At 39.6% G+C, this 15884-nt stretch overlaps 1 protein-coding gene across 2 annotated transcripts in view; it reads left to right on the forward strand.

Annotated features, from left to right (window-relative positions):
* The window catches only part of LOC134603059 (tetraspanin-15-like), a 147643-nt gene extending 137276 nt beyond the window's left edge, over window positions 1–10367 (forward strand). For both annotated transcript variants that reach the window (XM_063448672.1, XM_063448673.1), the window contains 3 exons: window positions 4003–4056; window positions 6727–6843; window positions 9427–10367. In XM_063448672.1, coding sequence (XP_063304742.1) covers window positions 4003–4056; window positions 6727–6843; window positions 9427–9636 — 381 coding nt within the window. In that variant the 3' untranslated portion in view covers window positions 9637–10367. The remainder of the gene's footprint in view (window positions 1–4002; window positions 4057–6726; window positions 6844–9426) is intronic.
* Window positions 10368–15884: the final 5517 nt, after the last annotated feature.

Raw genomic sequence — 15884 nt, forward strand, 5'->3', positions numbered from 1 at the left:
GCCCATTCTCTTATAACCGATGGGTCTAAGGGGCCCTCGTTAGTGAGGGCTTCATCAGCCAACATCTTGTCCTGGGTGAGGCGTAGGCTGCGTTCGATGCCCTTTTTAGGGTCACGGCCAGTTCTGGCTAGGTATGTGTAGAGCATTGGATCGAACTCCGGGGTCATGGCAACCTTGTCCGGCAAAGTCGGTCTAGGGCATTCGGCTCTTAGGCGCTTGCGCACCTCCCGGTCTAGTGGTCTCCTGATCCAGAAATGGATATATTGGGAGAGATGAATTGGGAGTGACCATTCAGAAGACCGAGGATATCTAATATGCCGTGGGTCAATTAGGGGTTGACCCAGTGTATCCATGAAGGTTTCGGCGTCTTCCGAAGGATTCTGTTCAGGTACAGAATCCTCTGTAGTGAGATCTCTATTGAAATCTTGAGGGAAAGGTGCCCCTTTAAAAGAAGCCACAGGCCAGTCTTCTTCGTCTTCAGAAGAGTGGTCGGCTTGCCATTCATCTAGGATGGCCAAGGGGTGTAAATCAAAAGAGTCGTCTTCTTCCTCTGACAGAGTAGGTTGTACGGGATGTTTTGTTTTGGTGTCAGTCTGTTTCGGGCGTTTTGCCGGTTCTTTCCCCTTGCGTTTGAGTGGTTCTGGCCCATCCCCTTTCCAATATCTTTTATTGGGTTTGGAAGGGCTCCTTCTTGTGGAATCTGAATCATCCGCCTCTTCCTCAGAAGGCGGGGGCTCAGAAGTTTTTGGATCTTTAGGCTCAATGGGCAGCACCCGAGCCAGGGCCTTTTCCAGTGAAGCGGCAACAGCCGCATTTATAACAGCTTGTAAGTTTTGGTCTTGGATTGAAGCCTCCATAGCAATAGTGATGATACCTATGGAGCAGAATAGGCCAGCATTAGAATGTATTTGAGGCCGTCCGAAATAACACAAAACTTTATTAAAATGTTTTAAAACAGTGCAAGCTGTAGCTGGGGGTCACCCAGTCTTAATAACCTCCGGGAGTAATATTTCAAACCCGTATAGAGGTATAGCGGCACAGACAAAGCAGGCCAATCATGGGCTGTGTATCATAACAGCAATCATAAATATATTTAGGGATTTACCCTCAAAATAAATCAGTATTAATGTGATGAAAAACTCAGGCTGAATGGTAATGGGGTAATCCCAACAGTATTGAGTTGTTGAATATGAATTTGAAATATAAATATTTGGTTCCAAGTAGAACTTTCAATTCACCACCAGGGGGAGTAGTATAAGCCAGTAACTCATCAAACTGAAATTACAGAGTGAGGTATTTCCAAGGGGAGTGAAATCAAGCCTACTCTGAGGTAATATTATTATTATCTGAAAAATAGCAGTGTAAAATATATATATTTCTTTTCCAGGTGTTAGAAATAAAGATACTGCTGAAGTGCAGTTAAAATGGCCGCCGTGCGGCTATTTGGGCTCCGATCGCGGCTCCAAGAAAATGGCCGCCGCGATCGTGCTCATGCGCACAAGGAAGAGAAGCGGCCGTTTGGATCTCGCAGAGGTGCGCGCTCGGGGCCGCTGGAGGCGTTCTCCACGGCCCAGAAAGCCCGGGAAAACGGGGCAAAATATGCCGACCGCAACCCGGACTGTTAAAACGGTATATTTGAAAATTTCAATTTAATACATTCAATAGATACACAAAACAGAAATGGAACTGTAAGAATGAGAAAAGAAAAAAATAAGGTGGTAATAAGAACTAAGTTAAGAGAAACTTAGGGAAAAATAAGATAGGGTAGGAAACAAACACCTAGGAATAAGAAACCATATTTAAAGTGAAATTATGACAGAAACAGATAGGTAAAAAATAAGGAATAAAGAATAAACCACAGAACCCACAGAAAAGTAGGAGACAGTGGCACTCTGACCTGTACTGGTGTGAAGCAGCAAAGAAAGAGGAAGTGACGTCACAGGGAGGGACTTTTATACCATGTTATCTTTTTTCTGATTGGTTACCCTGTTACTAAGTAAAAAAGTGCTGCTGTGAAGCTTAAGTAAAGAAAGTCTTAAGCAAATACGAAGCCTCCTGTCATGTTATAAAATTTATGGCAAATTGTAACAGTGCTATCACTCACTTCATAGACATCTGTATTCTCATGTGACCATAAGAGTACAGCAGTGATATAGACTCCAGGCAAAATAGGCTCCCCAGAGCTGAAACTGACTAGGTAGTAACATTGTTTGACGGAGAAGGGAGAATATAAGGTAAGTACATACAATCCAACCTCTTACAAATGAATATGTCCCCTTGTCGATGGCTTGGGATGGTCTCTGCATTGAATTTTTTACAGCTGTCTGTTTGAAAAATGCACAGCATACATTAAATAAGATTACTTTACAGAAAATGGAATTCCAATTCGAAATGTGTTCGTGCACTTTCTCTTTAATATAAATGTATATCTGATTATTAAAAATGATAATGTCTTTATTTTCCCAGCTTGCACTGTGTCTGTGTAAACATTGTACTGATTGCCAATACAAATGCTATTTAACCATTTGTTTTGCTCATTGAGTTTCTTATTAATGTTTTGTGGTTTATTTATTTGTATTTATTATGAATTTAGATTTTCCTCCATCTCTATGAAATCCTTAGCAGCAAGTTCCTCATAAATATAATCTGGTGCCCTTTTATTTTGGGGAGGGGGTTGCAGCTTGAAATTTTTTAATTTTCTTTTTTTTTTGTGGGTTTTTTTATTTTTATTATTAATATTATTATCAGAAATGGAAATAAAGCTTCCTTGTATATCTGTTAGAACATGTTTGCAGTATATTTGCTTTTAGTTCATCTAAATTAAATAATTTGTGTTCTGTTGACCACGCAATGTTTGTTTGAGGATAAGATCCAGTTCGTTATTGACTGAATGTATAATCTCAACTAGAATATATAATTCTGCTTTGAGAAATTATTATTTTTTTATTTAAGAATGTCTTTCGTGGTTAAATTATATTGCATTTTGTTGTGGAAATAATTGTTTTCTCACTGACCAAATAGATGTCTGATGAACACATCTTTTTTTTTTTTAATTTTAACAAATTGCATCCTGTAATGTGAGCAAGCTGAATTGGCCAAACAATTTATTTTGTTGTGTTTACTAAATATGAGGTGTATACAAAAATGTATTTAATTGATATTAATTCATTAATTTACTTTAAAGAAAAACATATGTAAGACAATATAAATTGTATCTGAATCATTGTATATGCTATTCCATATGCATACATTAAAGGGACACTATAGGCACCCAGATCACTTCATCTTATTGAAGTGGTCTGGGTGCCCACGTCCCTGTCGTGTTAAGCCTGCAAATGAAAACATTGCCGTTCTGCAGGAACAGCTGTGTTTACATTGCAGGGTTAACTTGTCTCCAGTGGTTGTCATACTGACGGCCACTGGAGGCACTTACACAAAAATAGCCAAGTTAAACTAATAGATCATTTGATAGGCACTGCATGGCATTTTGCTGTGCACGTGCACTAGCTTCTCGAGGTTTACCTGTGGGAAAGCTTTGGATTGGCTGAGATCATCAAGACTGATGTTCTCAGTCAAGGTGGGCGGAGCTGACCACAGAGAGAGCATCATGGCGAGGAAGAGAGGGTAAGTAAAAACTCCTTACAGGGGGAAGGCTAACTGCTTAAACATCAAGCAGGATACTATAGTGTTAGGAATACTTGGGTTGTGTTCCTAACACTACAGTGTTCCTTTAAAATAGAATTATTTTACTATATTGGGTGGAATAGGATTATATATTTTCTCCATTTATGTTCAGGTTCTAGAAATGTCATCATCTATTAAGGGTTCTTTAATATAGCATTAACCTCAACCTCTTTTATTTTATTCCTTATAGTTTTGAATTTCCTCAGTGTGACTTATAGTGGAGACCGCTTTTCACTCCATGCTGTGAAATGGATTGATTTCTCTTCAGTTCTAAGTGAAAAAAAGAACATTAAATGTGAATTATCATTTTATTTACAGGAAGATGTAGGTGTGAAGAACACATTGTGCGGGTACCAGACGCTCAATAAAGAGGTATTCAACAATCTCCCTCACTGCTTAACTGCATTATGTCTAGATTTTGTTGATCCCTGTTTCTTTTTGCTGTTTTGTTTAACTTCATGGTGGGTTATGCCCTCTGTTTTTCCTTGCCCTCTGTTCTTTTCTTTTTTGTTTTGGTATCTTCCCATTAATAGTTAATACTATTGTATATAGCAGGAGATATGTATTTTTAGAATTGTTGATTAACTAAATTGTATATTGTCAACCACAATATAAAGAATGAAAGGGATAAAATATGATATTACAAAAATATCAATAAACAAGAAAGTATGAAATCCTTACCCTTAAAGCGGCTATGTCAACCCCCTCATCCTCTCACCCCCCCCCCCCCCCCCAAAAAAAAACCAATAATAATAAAAAAAAAGATAAACTATTTATAAAATACTCATATAGCCTATATTGGAATCTTACTGAAATTCCAACTCCGTCAAATGATATCACAATCACAAGACAAAGAAGGGGCTACTTTGTCTTATGTATTTTTCCTACATTTGAGAAAAAGGCAGAGCTACCACTGTCAAGCTTTGTCAGGCCCTCAGTTGTCACTAGACATGGCTGAGGGCAAAAAGACTGTGCCTTTGGATGCTCCCGTGGTATCGCAGGGTCCTCCTTAGACATCACTGCTATACTCTCATACGTATATGTGCAAGAGTACAGCACTCACGTCAGCTCCTGGCCAATTGGAACGCCAGGAGGTGAAGAGAATAAATGAAAGAACCTGGCGGTTCAGGTATGTAGGACTCCCCTTTTCTTGAGCCTCGCAGCCACAGGACTGGAAGCGGCAAAGATGAAAGATCCCAGAAAACAACAGAACCTCTTTAATCCCTTATCCTTAATCTTTAATTCTTTAAATAAATATATTCAATATTAATGCAAATAAAATAGGTTTAACATTCTCCTTCCAAGGCTTTCTGCCTTAACCCCTTAAGGACCAAACTTCTGGAATAAAAGGGAATCATGACCTGTCACACATGTCATGTGTCCTTAAGGGGTTAAAGTGTGTTGTGTGCTTGTGTTTTTTCCCATTTGCACTCTCCTATAATTTGTTCTAGATGTTGATTATGACTACGTAATTAGACATGACTTTTTTTCCAGGGTCACCTTGTTACATTAGGTAAATGATCTTAGATGAAAACCCAGATGTTGGCCAATAATGTATACAAGCTTCCTTGGATATTTAACCTATTCATGACACAAAATACCAAACTGTCACAAAGTAAAGGGATTTGCCTAATCCCTGTTTATGAAGGGGTTAAATCCACAACACCAATGTTTATGGATCTGTTATATGCAGAATGTCAACTTAAATCACTGCTGTTGATAACAGTGGCAGCAATGAATGAGTTAAGATGCCTCATGGGGGAAAAAAAAATATTTAACGCCCTGCTTTCAATCACTGCATTTGATGGCTGTTTAGCCACCTGGGAGGCATTGAATAGAGCACTTACAGTAATTAATGCCAGACATCCTGATTAAAAGGTATTTACTTGTTCAATTGAGTCATTTCCTGATCACAAATTACTAGTGATTGTGGCATCCCTATTGTGCCACTGGGAATGCAGGAGGTGGATTGTGACACTTACAATACATGTTTCAGATATATGTGCAGATTGCAGATGGCCTTTTGCCTTTTAATGCAAAATTATTGCCTATTTTTTCTAGATAATGCTACACCAGTTGCATATGTTTATTTGCTGGGTCTTTCATCCTGATAGTACCAAGCATGTTAGTGTCGCAAAACTGATAGATATTAATATATATCTCAAAAGTAGGGTAGTTTATATGTATTTTCCTATTCAATGTGGAATCTCGACTCTGGGATAATTTCTATAATGGTTCTGTTACAAAGACCTGCAATCATCTATCTGCATAGCCTACATGTACCCATGTGGGCAAGTATGGGGTAGATCCCCAGGTGTTGTAGAATTAGAATTCCTATTATACTTCCCCAGCCGTTTAGACTGACATCACAGAACTTGTAGTTCTAAACCAATCTACTTCTGGGACACACCTGAACTAACTTCATGGGCTCCTATTGATCTTTTCTCACACAAATAGACACTCTAGTGGTATTTCTCATAGTAAAACTGAATTAAAATGAAGGGAATGTGAAATAGATCACGATTTAGTTAATATGTCTATAAACAAAAGGGATTTGCAACTCCTTTAAGCCAAACTAGCCTATGGATCTAGGGCCATATATGTAGACTCTTAAAGCTTATTTTTCACCGGCTGGGGTCTTTGCATAATTTGACGTTGCTGCTCAGTGGCTGGGGGAGGGAGGGCAAGCAAAAGTGAGATTTACTTACCTGAACCTGTCCCTGCTTTGTACTATCTTTATGATATCTCTATACTCATGGGAAGGGGGCAGATAGTACCGCTTTAAGACACTAACAAGGTACGTCCTAGAGTAGAGATAGCTGTGTTACTGAAGATGTTTGTGTTAAAGATTTTCAGTAATAGTGAGCAAAACTTGAGGCTTGTCAAGCATCACAAAGAATGTCGTTCACAAAAAACTGTAGTGCAGAGAGTAGCCATCACTGTTCTAAACATTTCAGTAAAAAAAAAATTATGCCACATGAGTATGTTGTCATGGGGTTTCCCACTCATCTAAAAAGCACACTTCTTTTATTTGCACCCTAGAGACTGGATGTTATTCACATTATCCATGTGCGGGGCTGTATCCATGCTGTTGGCTTGTGGCTAAATGATAACTGTGGAATAACATTTGCCATAGTGTTCAGTTTTCTGACTCCACAGGTAACTTGACACATGTATGTATGTGTATTCTGTCTCATCTGTCTAGGTTTTCTCATCATGTATCAATCTGTCCATTCATGCTGGCATTCCTCCATCAATTATCAATCACCCAACCATCATATGTCTTCAGGGCCGTCTTTAACGTGGGGCAGCTGCCCCGGGCCCAGGTACTCCTGGGGGGCCCAAGGCAGCTGCCCGTGAGCACCGCTGCCCTCAACATTTTTTTTACCTTCCTCTAAGGAGTCCCATGCACTTAGGGCCATCCAGTGGGCTTGTATCAGCAGGGGCCCGGTCGGGCGCTGTGGCCCTTTGACAGCACAACCGGGCCCCTTGCTTTTCTGCAGTAAGGGAGGAAGTGACAGCTGTGAGTCACTTCCGCCCATAAAGAGAGGAGCTGCGCGGGAGGGGGAAGCCCAGGCAGGAGGAGTCACGCAGGAAGGAAGAGGTGGCGGCAGCAGTGAGGATGGAGGTTCCTCACTTCCATCAGCCTCAGGCACCACACTGAACCCCAGGGAAGCCACCTAGCAAAATGTTGGAAACTAGAGGGTGGGTTTAAAAAGGTAAAATTTACATGTGTGTTGGTATGTCTGTGTGTTAGTATGCGTGTCTGTGTGTGTGTGTGTCAGTATGTCTGGCAGTGTATGTATCTGTGTGGCAGTATGTCTGTCAGTGTATGTTTGTGTGTGTCAGTAAGTCTGTCAATATTTGTATCTGTGTGTGTCAGTATTTGTCAGTGTATGTGTGTGTCAGTATGTCTCAGTGTATGTGCCTTGGAACGGCTCATGATCAGTGTGTGTGTGTGTCAGTATGTCTAACAGTATATGCATCTGTGTGTCAGTATGTCTGTCAGTGTATATTCCAGTGTGTGTTAGTATGTCTGTAAGTGTGTGTCGGTTCTTCTACCAGTGTATGTGTCTGTGTGTGTCAGTATGTCTGTCAGTGTATGTGCCTGTGTACCTGTATGTTGTCATTGTGTGTATCTGTGTGTTTATCTGTATGTAGTCAGTGTGTATATGTGTATCTGCATGAGTCTCAGTGTGTGTACCTGTGAGTCTGAGCACCAACATTAAATACAAATACACTCCTCGATTCAAACTTCAGCATTACATACAAACACATTCATGCATTAAAACGTCAACACTACATATAAACACACCTCTGTGTTAAACACCAAAATATATATAAACAACTACTACATTCAAAAACCAACACTACACATAAATGCACACTTGCATTTAAACTTAAACACCACATACAAACGCATTCATGCAAACATACTCCATACAAACACATACTTATTTTCAAACATACAAACACAGCTCAGTGCTAAATACAACCCTGCAAAATGGAAAATTGGTAGAGCCTTAGCTGTCAAAGCATTGTTGCATGACAGATAGGGTTCTACCTTTTATCCAATTCTTGCACCAGGGCTCTTTCTACTATAATTCCACCACTGCGTTGGGGTGGATACCATGATTGCATCCCAGATTGTGGGGGGAGGCATGGTCCAGGGGGCCTAAACAAATGCTTGCCCAGGGTCCAATCATTATCAAAGACGGCCCTGTATGCCTTAGAGATTACAATTATATTTTGTCCAATTATAAATCACGTGTTAATTTGTTAATTATCCAATCATGTCACCCAATCGTCATTCAGATATATTGATTACTGATTGTCTTTCAGTATTTCCACTATTCACTTTCCAACCTGTTACAAATCTGTAATCCATAACCGAACAGATACCCCTTTTACATAAGTGTTCTAGTGATGTAATACTTGAATACTTTAAAGGAACACTCTGGGTGTACTCCAGCCCTCAACTCTCAATGAAGTCATTATGGGTGCGTGAGTCACAGGGCCCTGCCTTATCTTATGTGGTTATTCCATTTTCAAATGGCTTAACCCCCAAAACTGATCTTCTCAGATGTGTCTATTCTGTCCTGGTGTCACAGTAATTAGGAAAGGTTTGCCTGTAATAATCTGAGAGTGTTCGCTGGCACCTGTCTTTGATCGCCCATATTGGCCGCCATTTGTGAGAAATAGTATATACTGTTACTCAAAATAAGTGGCTAGTAACTGGCTAAGAGCACCATGTCCTCAACCTACCATGTTTCCTTGGACACCAAGAGGATAGACAGAGAAATATGGTGGGCATGTTTTTGGGGTGCCACCAAAACGAGAACTGAGGAGTGAGTACAGATGAAAGCCTGGAGTTATCTTCAAAATAGTTTGTAACAGTATACTGTAAGGATCTGCTAAGTGACTTAGGCCTCATAATGACTTAATTAAGATGTTGCTATGAAGATGGAGTGGTCCTTTTAAACATAACTAGTACAATAGACATTTGTTTGTATGTAAAATAATCCCTCATCTACTCATGCATACCTTTTTATTTTGGTTAATTGTAGCTCAACTCACAATAAATCTCCCTCAAACATCCATCCTATAGATCTATATCCACATAGACTATTACTATGAACAGATAAATGTTATGGAACTTTAACCCCAAATTTTGTTTTTCTTTATTTGAGCAATTATATTGTTCAGTCAAACTCTCATAGCATGTGCCGATCTTTCTCACAGGCTCTGGGTATATTGTTATCTTATTTTTTCTGGAGAAGACTCAAAGAGATTTGCCATTCCTATGATGAGGTGGATTTCAGAAGTTTGAAAGGAAGAGATATCAAATTCAAGGAGCTGGACCTGAGTGGTGCTGGCTGCTGTTACTGTCTACCCAGGGAAGAAGGTTACATCCCAATCAACATGGAAAGTGATGACGAGAAGTTTACTTAACAGCATATTGATGGGACTAATCCTGTGTTTTTAAGATGTCTGCATGGGCACCACATGGACCCCACCATGGAGCATTTTTGCCCGGTGTAGGTGCTGATTTCTAGGGTAACAAAGCAGAGTGTGCAGGGATAAACCGAACTGTTAATTTTCATGCAAAAACACCTACTCCCTTAAGCTATGTTGCAAAATGCATGGATGAGACTTTTTTTTTTATACCAAATTTTTTTATTCTGATCTAATTTTGTTTTCAGGCATATTAACAGCTATGCAGACAAACTGTACGTAGGTGTATGTAAAAGGTACAATAAAAATAAATGTTTGATGAACTATCCAACTGCGAGTTGCATGTTTACCTGACGTACAATAATAATAATGTTTACCTATCATACCAATATGGCTGATGCTGTGAGTTCTATTCTATGCAGCTTACTGATTGAACTAGGTTTCGGCCATGTAATCACGGGTGAATGGGTAGCTAGAGACTATCCAGAGCAACTCCAAGCCATTGCTGTTGGAGAAGCAAAAAGTTTACATTTTCTGGAAAAAAAAGTTTAGCCTTTATTGAAGGTGTTTTGTAAAACTGATTAATTTAAAGGTAATTGTGAGTCTATTTTTTGTTTTCTTTTGTCAGGGATTAGTCTTGCAACATAAAGCAATCGAACATTTTAAGTTTTTAATTTAGGACGCACATTTTTTGTAGTAACCAATAGTTGCTAACTTGCATAAATGTTATGTAGATTTTTATTTAATGTCAATTTTGTATGTTTCATTTGTTTTTCTATAAAAAATAGAATTTCTAATAAAAAATTAAATTGAAGAAGTATGGAAATGTGTCTTGTTTTTTTTTTTTTTTTTCCTACGGAATAAATCAGGATGCAGAAGATCAGAACATAATGTTGGGAGAATTCAAGCTATTTAAAAAAAATGAGAAAGAAGTCATCAAATATAAGTCAATGTAGAGGTCAAGAAGCAGTCCTTGAGACTCATTTTGGAAAGGAAAATTGGCTAGATAAGCAGAAATCATGTTGGTAAATTTAATGGGACCAGATAGAGGGCACTTATTGTACAGTTGGTTAACTGGAGAAGTAGGGCAGAGGTTGTAGATCAGAGACTGGCCAATTGGAAGCAGACCAAAGAATATGTAACCATTTCAGGTTTCTTTAGAGACCTTAATTTGAAATATAATACAGGTTTCTTATCCTGGCACTAGGGAAACCAATAAGATTTATTTATTTTTTTGGAGGGGGGATTTTATCCAGGTTTTTTTTTTATATTCCTCTAATATATTGTTTTAAAAATAACTAATTTTAAAGGGAATTGTGAACAAGTAGATGTGAATTGCTAAATTGTTGAAATAACAGAAAAAAAAATATGTAAAGCTACAAAAAGACAATATAATAAAATGTCATGGGCCAAAAATATACCCAATTATATTCCCAGGGTTTGGGTTGGTTTTTTTTTGGTTTTTTATGTTTTGTGTTTTAAAAAATCACAATCACTATGTATTAGACCTCCACCATGACGGTTATCTTTAGTTATGAGATGAGCAAATTCCTAGAGCAGTCAGATAATGCATGACCGCACCATCTAGAGACCACTGGCTACATCATGTCTCTGCAGGCACAGCACTGTAAACAGAGAAAAGGCAGTTATAGGAAGGGAAGCAACGCCCTCATGTGTCCTCACCTCCATTAGAACAAAATAAACGGATAAATAGAATAGAATATGGTGTAGTATTTGTAATACTGGTGATTATAAATAAAACAAAGGAAATGCACTTACAATCTTCTGGAGCTTGAAACTAGCTCCAGATATATGTACTTGGATGGTACAATCCCTGTCTGTGGATATGCTGATCTTGGTCTTGATCTTATGTTGAAAGGTATCCTTAGGCTGGCCAGCAACATGTAGTGGTCTCTTTCAATATGCCGTTTTATCACAGTGAGAGTTCACAGCGTATAAAATGAAAATAAAAAGATAATAAAATAGTTAAAGGAGGTATACTCACAAATAGAGCAATATAAGATTAAAGACACTATAGTCACCAGAACAACTACAGCTTATTGAATTTGTTCTGGTGAGTAGAATCATTACCTTAAGGCTTTTTGCTGTAAACACTGTCTTTTCAGAGAAAATGCAGTGTTTACATTACAGTCTAGTGATAACTTCACTGGTGACTCCTCAGATGGCTGTTAGAGATCATTCCTGGGTCATGACTGCCTCAAATGCATCCAAACAATCAGTATCTCCTCCCTCTGCATGCAGACACTGAACTTTCATCATAGAGATGTATTGATTCAATTCACCTCTATAAGGAGATGCTGATTGGCCAGGGCTGTGTTTGAATTGTGCTGGCTCTGCCCCTGATCTGTCTCCTTGTCAGTCTCAGCCAATCCTATGGGGAAGCACTGTGATTGGATCAGGCCATCACTGCTGATGATGTCAGTGGACAGCTTGTTTTTCTGAGGCAAACAGCTGCAGAGCTACAGCTTCAGGCTTGAATACAAGTAAGATTTTGCTATATTAATGGAGGCATGAGGGCTCAGGGGGGGGGGGGGCTAGATGGTGTTTCTTTAGCCGTACAGGGTCAGGAATACATGTTTGTGTTCCTAACTCTATAGTGTTCCTTTAAAACTGAGACCATGATCAGCATATCCACAAAAGGGGATTGTACCATCCAAGCGCATATATCTGGAGCCGATTTCAAGCTCCAGAAGATTGTAAGTGAATTTCCTTTTACTTATAATCACCAGTATCAAAAATACCACACTATATTCTAGTTTATTTATCTTCTTGTTTTCCATATCATTCTCGATTCAAAATGAGACACTTGTGACAGCCAGAAAGAAGAGACTCTGGTTTGGGGAGTTTCATCTGCCACACAGACTTTAAACAAGCGCCAGAAATCCCATATTTTTTTTTTTTTTTTTTTAAAGAAAAGGCAGTGTTTACATTACTGCATAGTAACGTCTCTAGTGGCTGTCACTCAGACAGCCACTAGAGGTGCTTCCTATCTCAGTGCTGCACTGTTTGCAGCACATATGTTCAGTGTCTCCAAGCTCTGCATGGAGACGCAGGACATACCTAAGTTTGATCTCAGCCATGGATGCGGAGCCAGCTGGGGGAGACCGGCACGGCAAGGGGAACAGGTTAGTTAACTACCTTATTTCTCCATTGTGAGGGGGACCATAATAGGTAGTCCAACACTATAGTGTTAGTAATACATGTATGTATTCTTAACATTATAGTGTTCCTTTAAAGTAGTACAATAGTGTAAGAAACCTAAATTGTATTTTCAATGAAACCTTTAAATATTACATTTCCTGATAGACCTAGCATGAATGAAGCTTTTTCTGTTTTATTTCTAATTGTCCCACCTTTGCCTTATAACCTCTGCCATCCGATTAACCAGTTAAACAATGAATGCCCTCTGTCATCTCCTATTTAACATTCCACATTAATGAAAATCCAAATGAAATCATTTATGAGTCAAAAGCAGCTTATTAAGAACAAGTGCCGCCTCGATACTTTATACAGCAAGTGAAGGTATTGGACAGATTTCTGTAACTTGCCCATATAAGCACTTACTTATATGGGAACAGCAAAACCTCTTAGCCGCCTGCAAGAAAAAGTAGCTGAAAGTTACATTTAGAAGCTTGGGAATAACTTTATTATGCACGGTCGGTTCCGATCATTAAACAGATCTTAAAAGGCCTTGTTTTATTTTTTGAACTTCATTAAACATTTGTTTTGACAAATCCAGCAGGACTGCAACTGTAAAGACTAACAACAAGCTGTAGTGTTTATTGTGGTTAGTGTGTTCCTTTAATATACACCACAAATAATATTTAAAGCCTGTTAAAAGAGACAACATAAATGTCACATATTAGTAAATGATAGAAATCTTGTTAGTTTACTTTTTGCTATAATAGCTGCTATTTATCCAGTTAATGACATCACTGTGCTATGTATAATCTATAATTTTAGCTCAAGACAATTGCTCAAATGTTATTGCGTTCATCAATAAAGAAATACAAGCACTATTCTGTGATGAGGAAAACTACACATGCAGTGCCTCCCCATCATGTATGAAGATTGGCTATTAAGATAGAAAATGAGGTCTTCACGCCTGGGAGAAGATGTAATTACAGAGTGTGTTATGTCTTAAATAAATCTGAAAATTAATAATACCAGAAAGAAAGAATTGGGAGGTTTTTGAGGACGTAGAAGGATAATGCCAAATAAGCGCCACTGGGTAGATTATTAAGACAATTTTGTTCCACGTAATTTGTATCTCTTTCGCTGATCCAATAATAGAACAGCAGTTTTTATAGAAAGAGTTAATCTCGTAAACGGGGAAGTGTCAAATCCTATGATTTTTTTTATTCTGTGCATTTCTTATATTCAATAATGCGTTAATGGTGACTGGACATGTTTTCACGGAGCTGCTCATGCCTGATATGCTTTAGTCCATTTCATGCTTTATTTTAAGCAGCCTGAGACTCCTCGGCATCCTGAATCTACTGACCGGCTTGGGGTTGTTCCCACCAGTCACTGAATACCGCCTCTTTCAAGATCAGAGACAACATGGGTTTACTTCAGGGAGATCATGTCAAACTAATCTTATTGATTTTTTTGATTGGGTAACTAAAATAATAGATCAGAGTGGTGCAGTAGGCATTGCTTACCTAGATTTCAGTAAGGCTTTGGACACTGTTGCACATAGAAGGCTTATCAATAAACTGCAATCTTTAAGTTTGGATTCCAATATTCTTGAATGGGCTAGGCAATGGACAGGCAACAGAGGGTTGTAGTCAATGGAGTATATTCAAAGCATGGGCTTGTCACCAGTGGGGTACCTCAGGGATCTGTATTTGGACGCTGTAACTGACCGTTTCAGCAGACAAGGGGTTAAAATCGTTTAGGCGATAATCCCCTTTTCACAGACAGGCACAGCTACTGTAAAATCACCAAAACTCACGAATTGGATATAAGTGAATGCACCAAACTCCCGAACTGCATACAAGGGAATAAGATAGCACTCCAAACTCCCGAACTGGAACGTCACGAATAGCTGCTAGCAGACGAACAGGAAAAGCTCCCAAGCGGCTTACACTCCTGGCAGTCAGTCTCTATCAGCATACAGTGAATCCCCACAAGAACGAGACAAGGCTCCGTGTTGAGGGTCAAGCAGTGGTCTGTTTATTGAGGGCTACCTGCCCCTGTATTTATGTAGGTCTCCCACCTGGTGGACACTCCCCTAGGGGACCAAATGGGAGACTGTAACATCGGACAGACAAGTACCAATTACAGACATACAGAAGTAAAACATCCCCACAATGCATCCTGGCTTCCTCCCCTCTGCCCTGGAGAAGTAATTCAATTATCAAACCGGACAAAGGCAAAACTCCATTACAAACGTGGGGACACAAAGACAGACTATCACTTTAAAATACACAAAGTTACTTTTTGCACATAAAACACAGACATGTAACATATCCCCAGATAGCTGGGATCTGAGCGCACAAAACTACCGAATAGCGCTCAGATCCTATTCACACAGTTCAATTGCCATGGAGCCAAAGTCTTTAATTACACGAATTGGCTCCATGGCTGTGTTATCTGGGTTAACATTCACATATTCAAACTACCGAATTAACATGTATTCGGTTAAATCCGTACGAATTAGAACCAGGGAGGTTCAGCGGTGCCTGCACGTAAAAGTGTCCGGGTTTGGTGCATGAAAGCCGGGCAGAAAAGCGCTGGCTGCCCGGGGAGCTCCAGAACACCGCCATCTAGCGGCCGCTAAGTGTAACCGCGGCCACCCAGTAACAATCACTTAAGCTGCGGTTAACCGCAGCTTCAGGGAGGTAAATGGAGGGCACACTCCAGCTTCTGGGTGGCCAATTAACGGCGCCGGCCGGCTTCCCACGGCTCTGGGGAGGTTGCAAACAGGCTGTTTGTTCGGTAGATAGAATCTACCGAACGGCTGTGCAGAAAGGGAGAAATAAATCCTTCTGCACAGTAAAATTAACCCTTTAGCTGCCGGTCCATAATCCAAAGGCAGCAGGCGGGCGACCAGGCTCCTCCAATGCAATGTGGCGAGATTGGTCTTGTCACATCTCTCCCCTTTTCCAAACAGACTAACAGGGTACCTGACCTCCTGCCGGTCAGTGCCCTTGTTAGTCCAGCAGCCCACCCACAAAGCAGAAAAAACAGTACAGCCCACCCACAATAAATGGTTACTA

The sequence above is a fragment of the Pelobates fuscus genome, chromosome 3 (assembly GCF_036172605.1).
Source record: "Pelobates fuscus isolate aPelFus1 chromosome 3, aPelFus1.pri, whole genome shotgun sequence".
NCBI classification, from domain to species: Eukaryota; Metazoa; Chordata; class Amphibia; order Anura; family Pelobatidae; genus Pelobates; species Pelobates fuscus.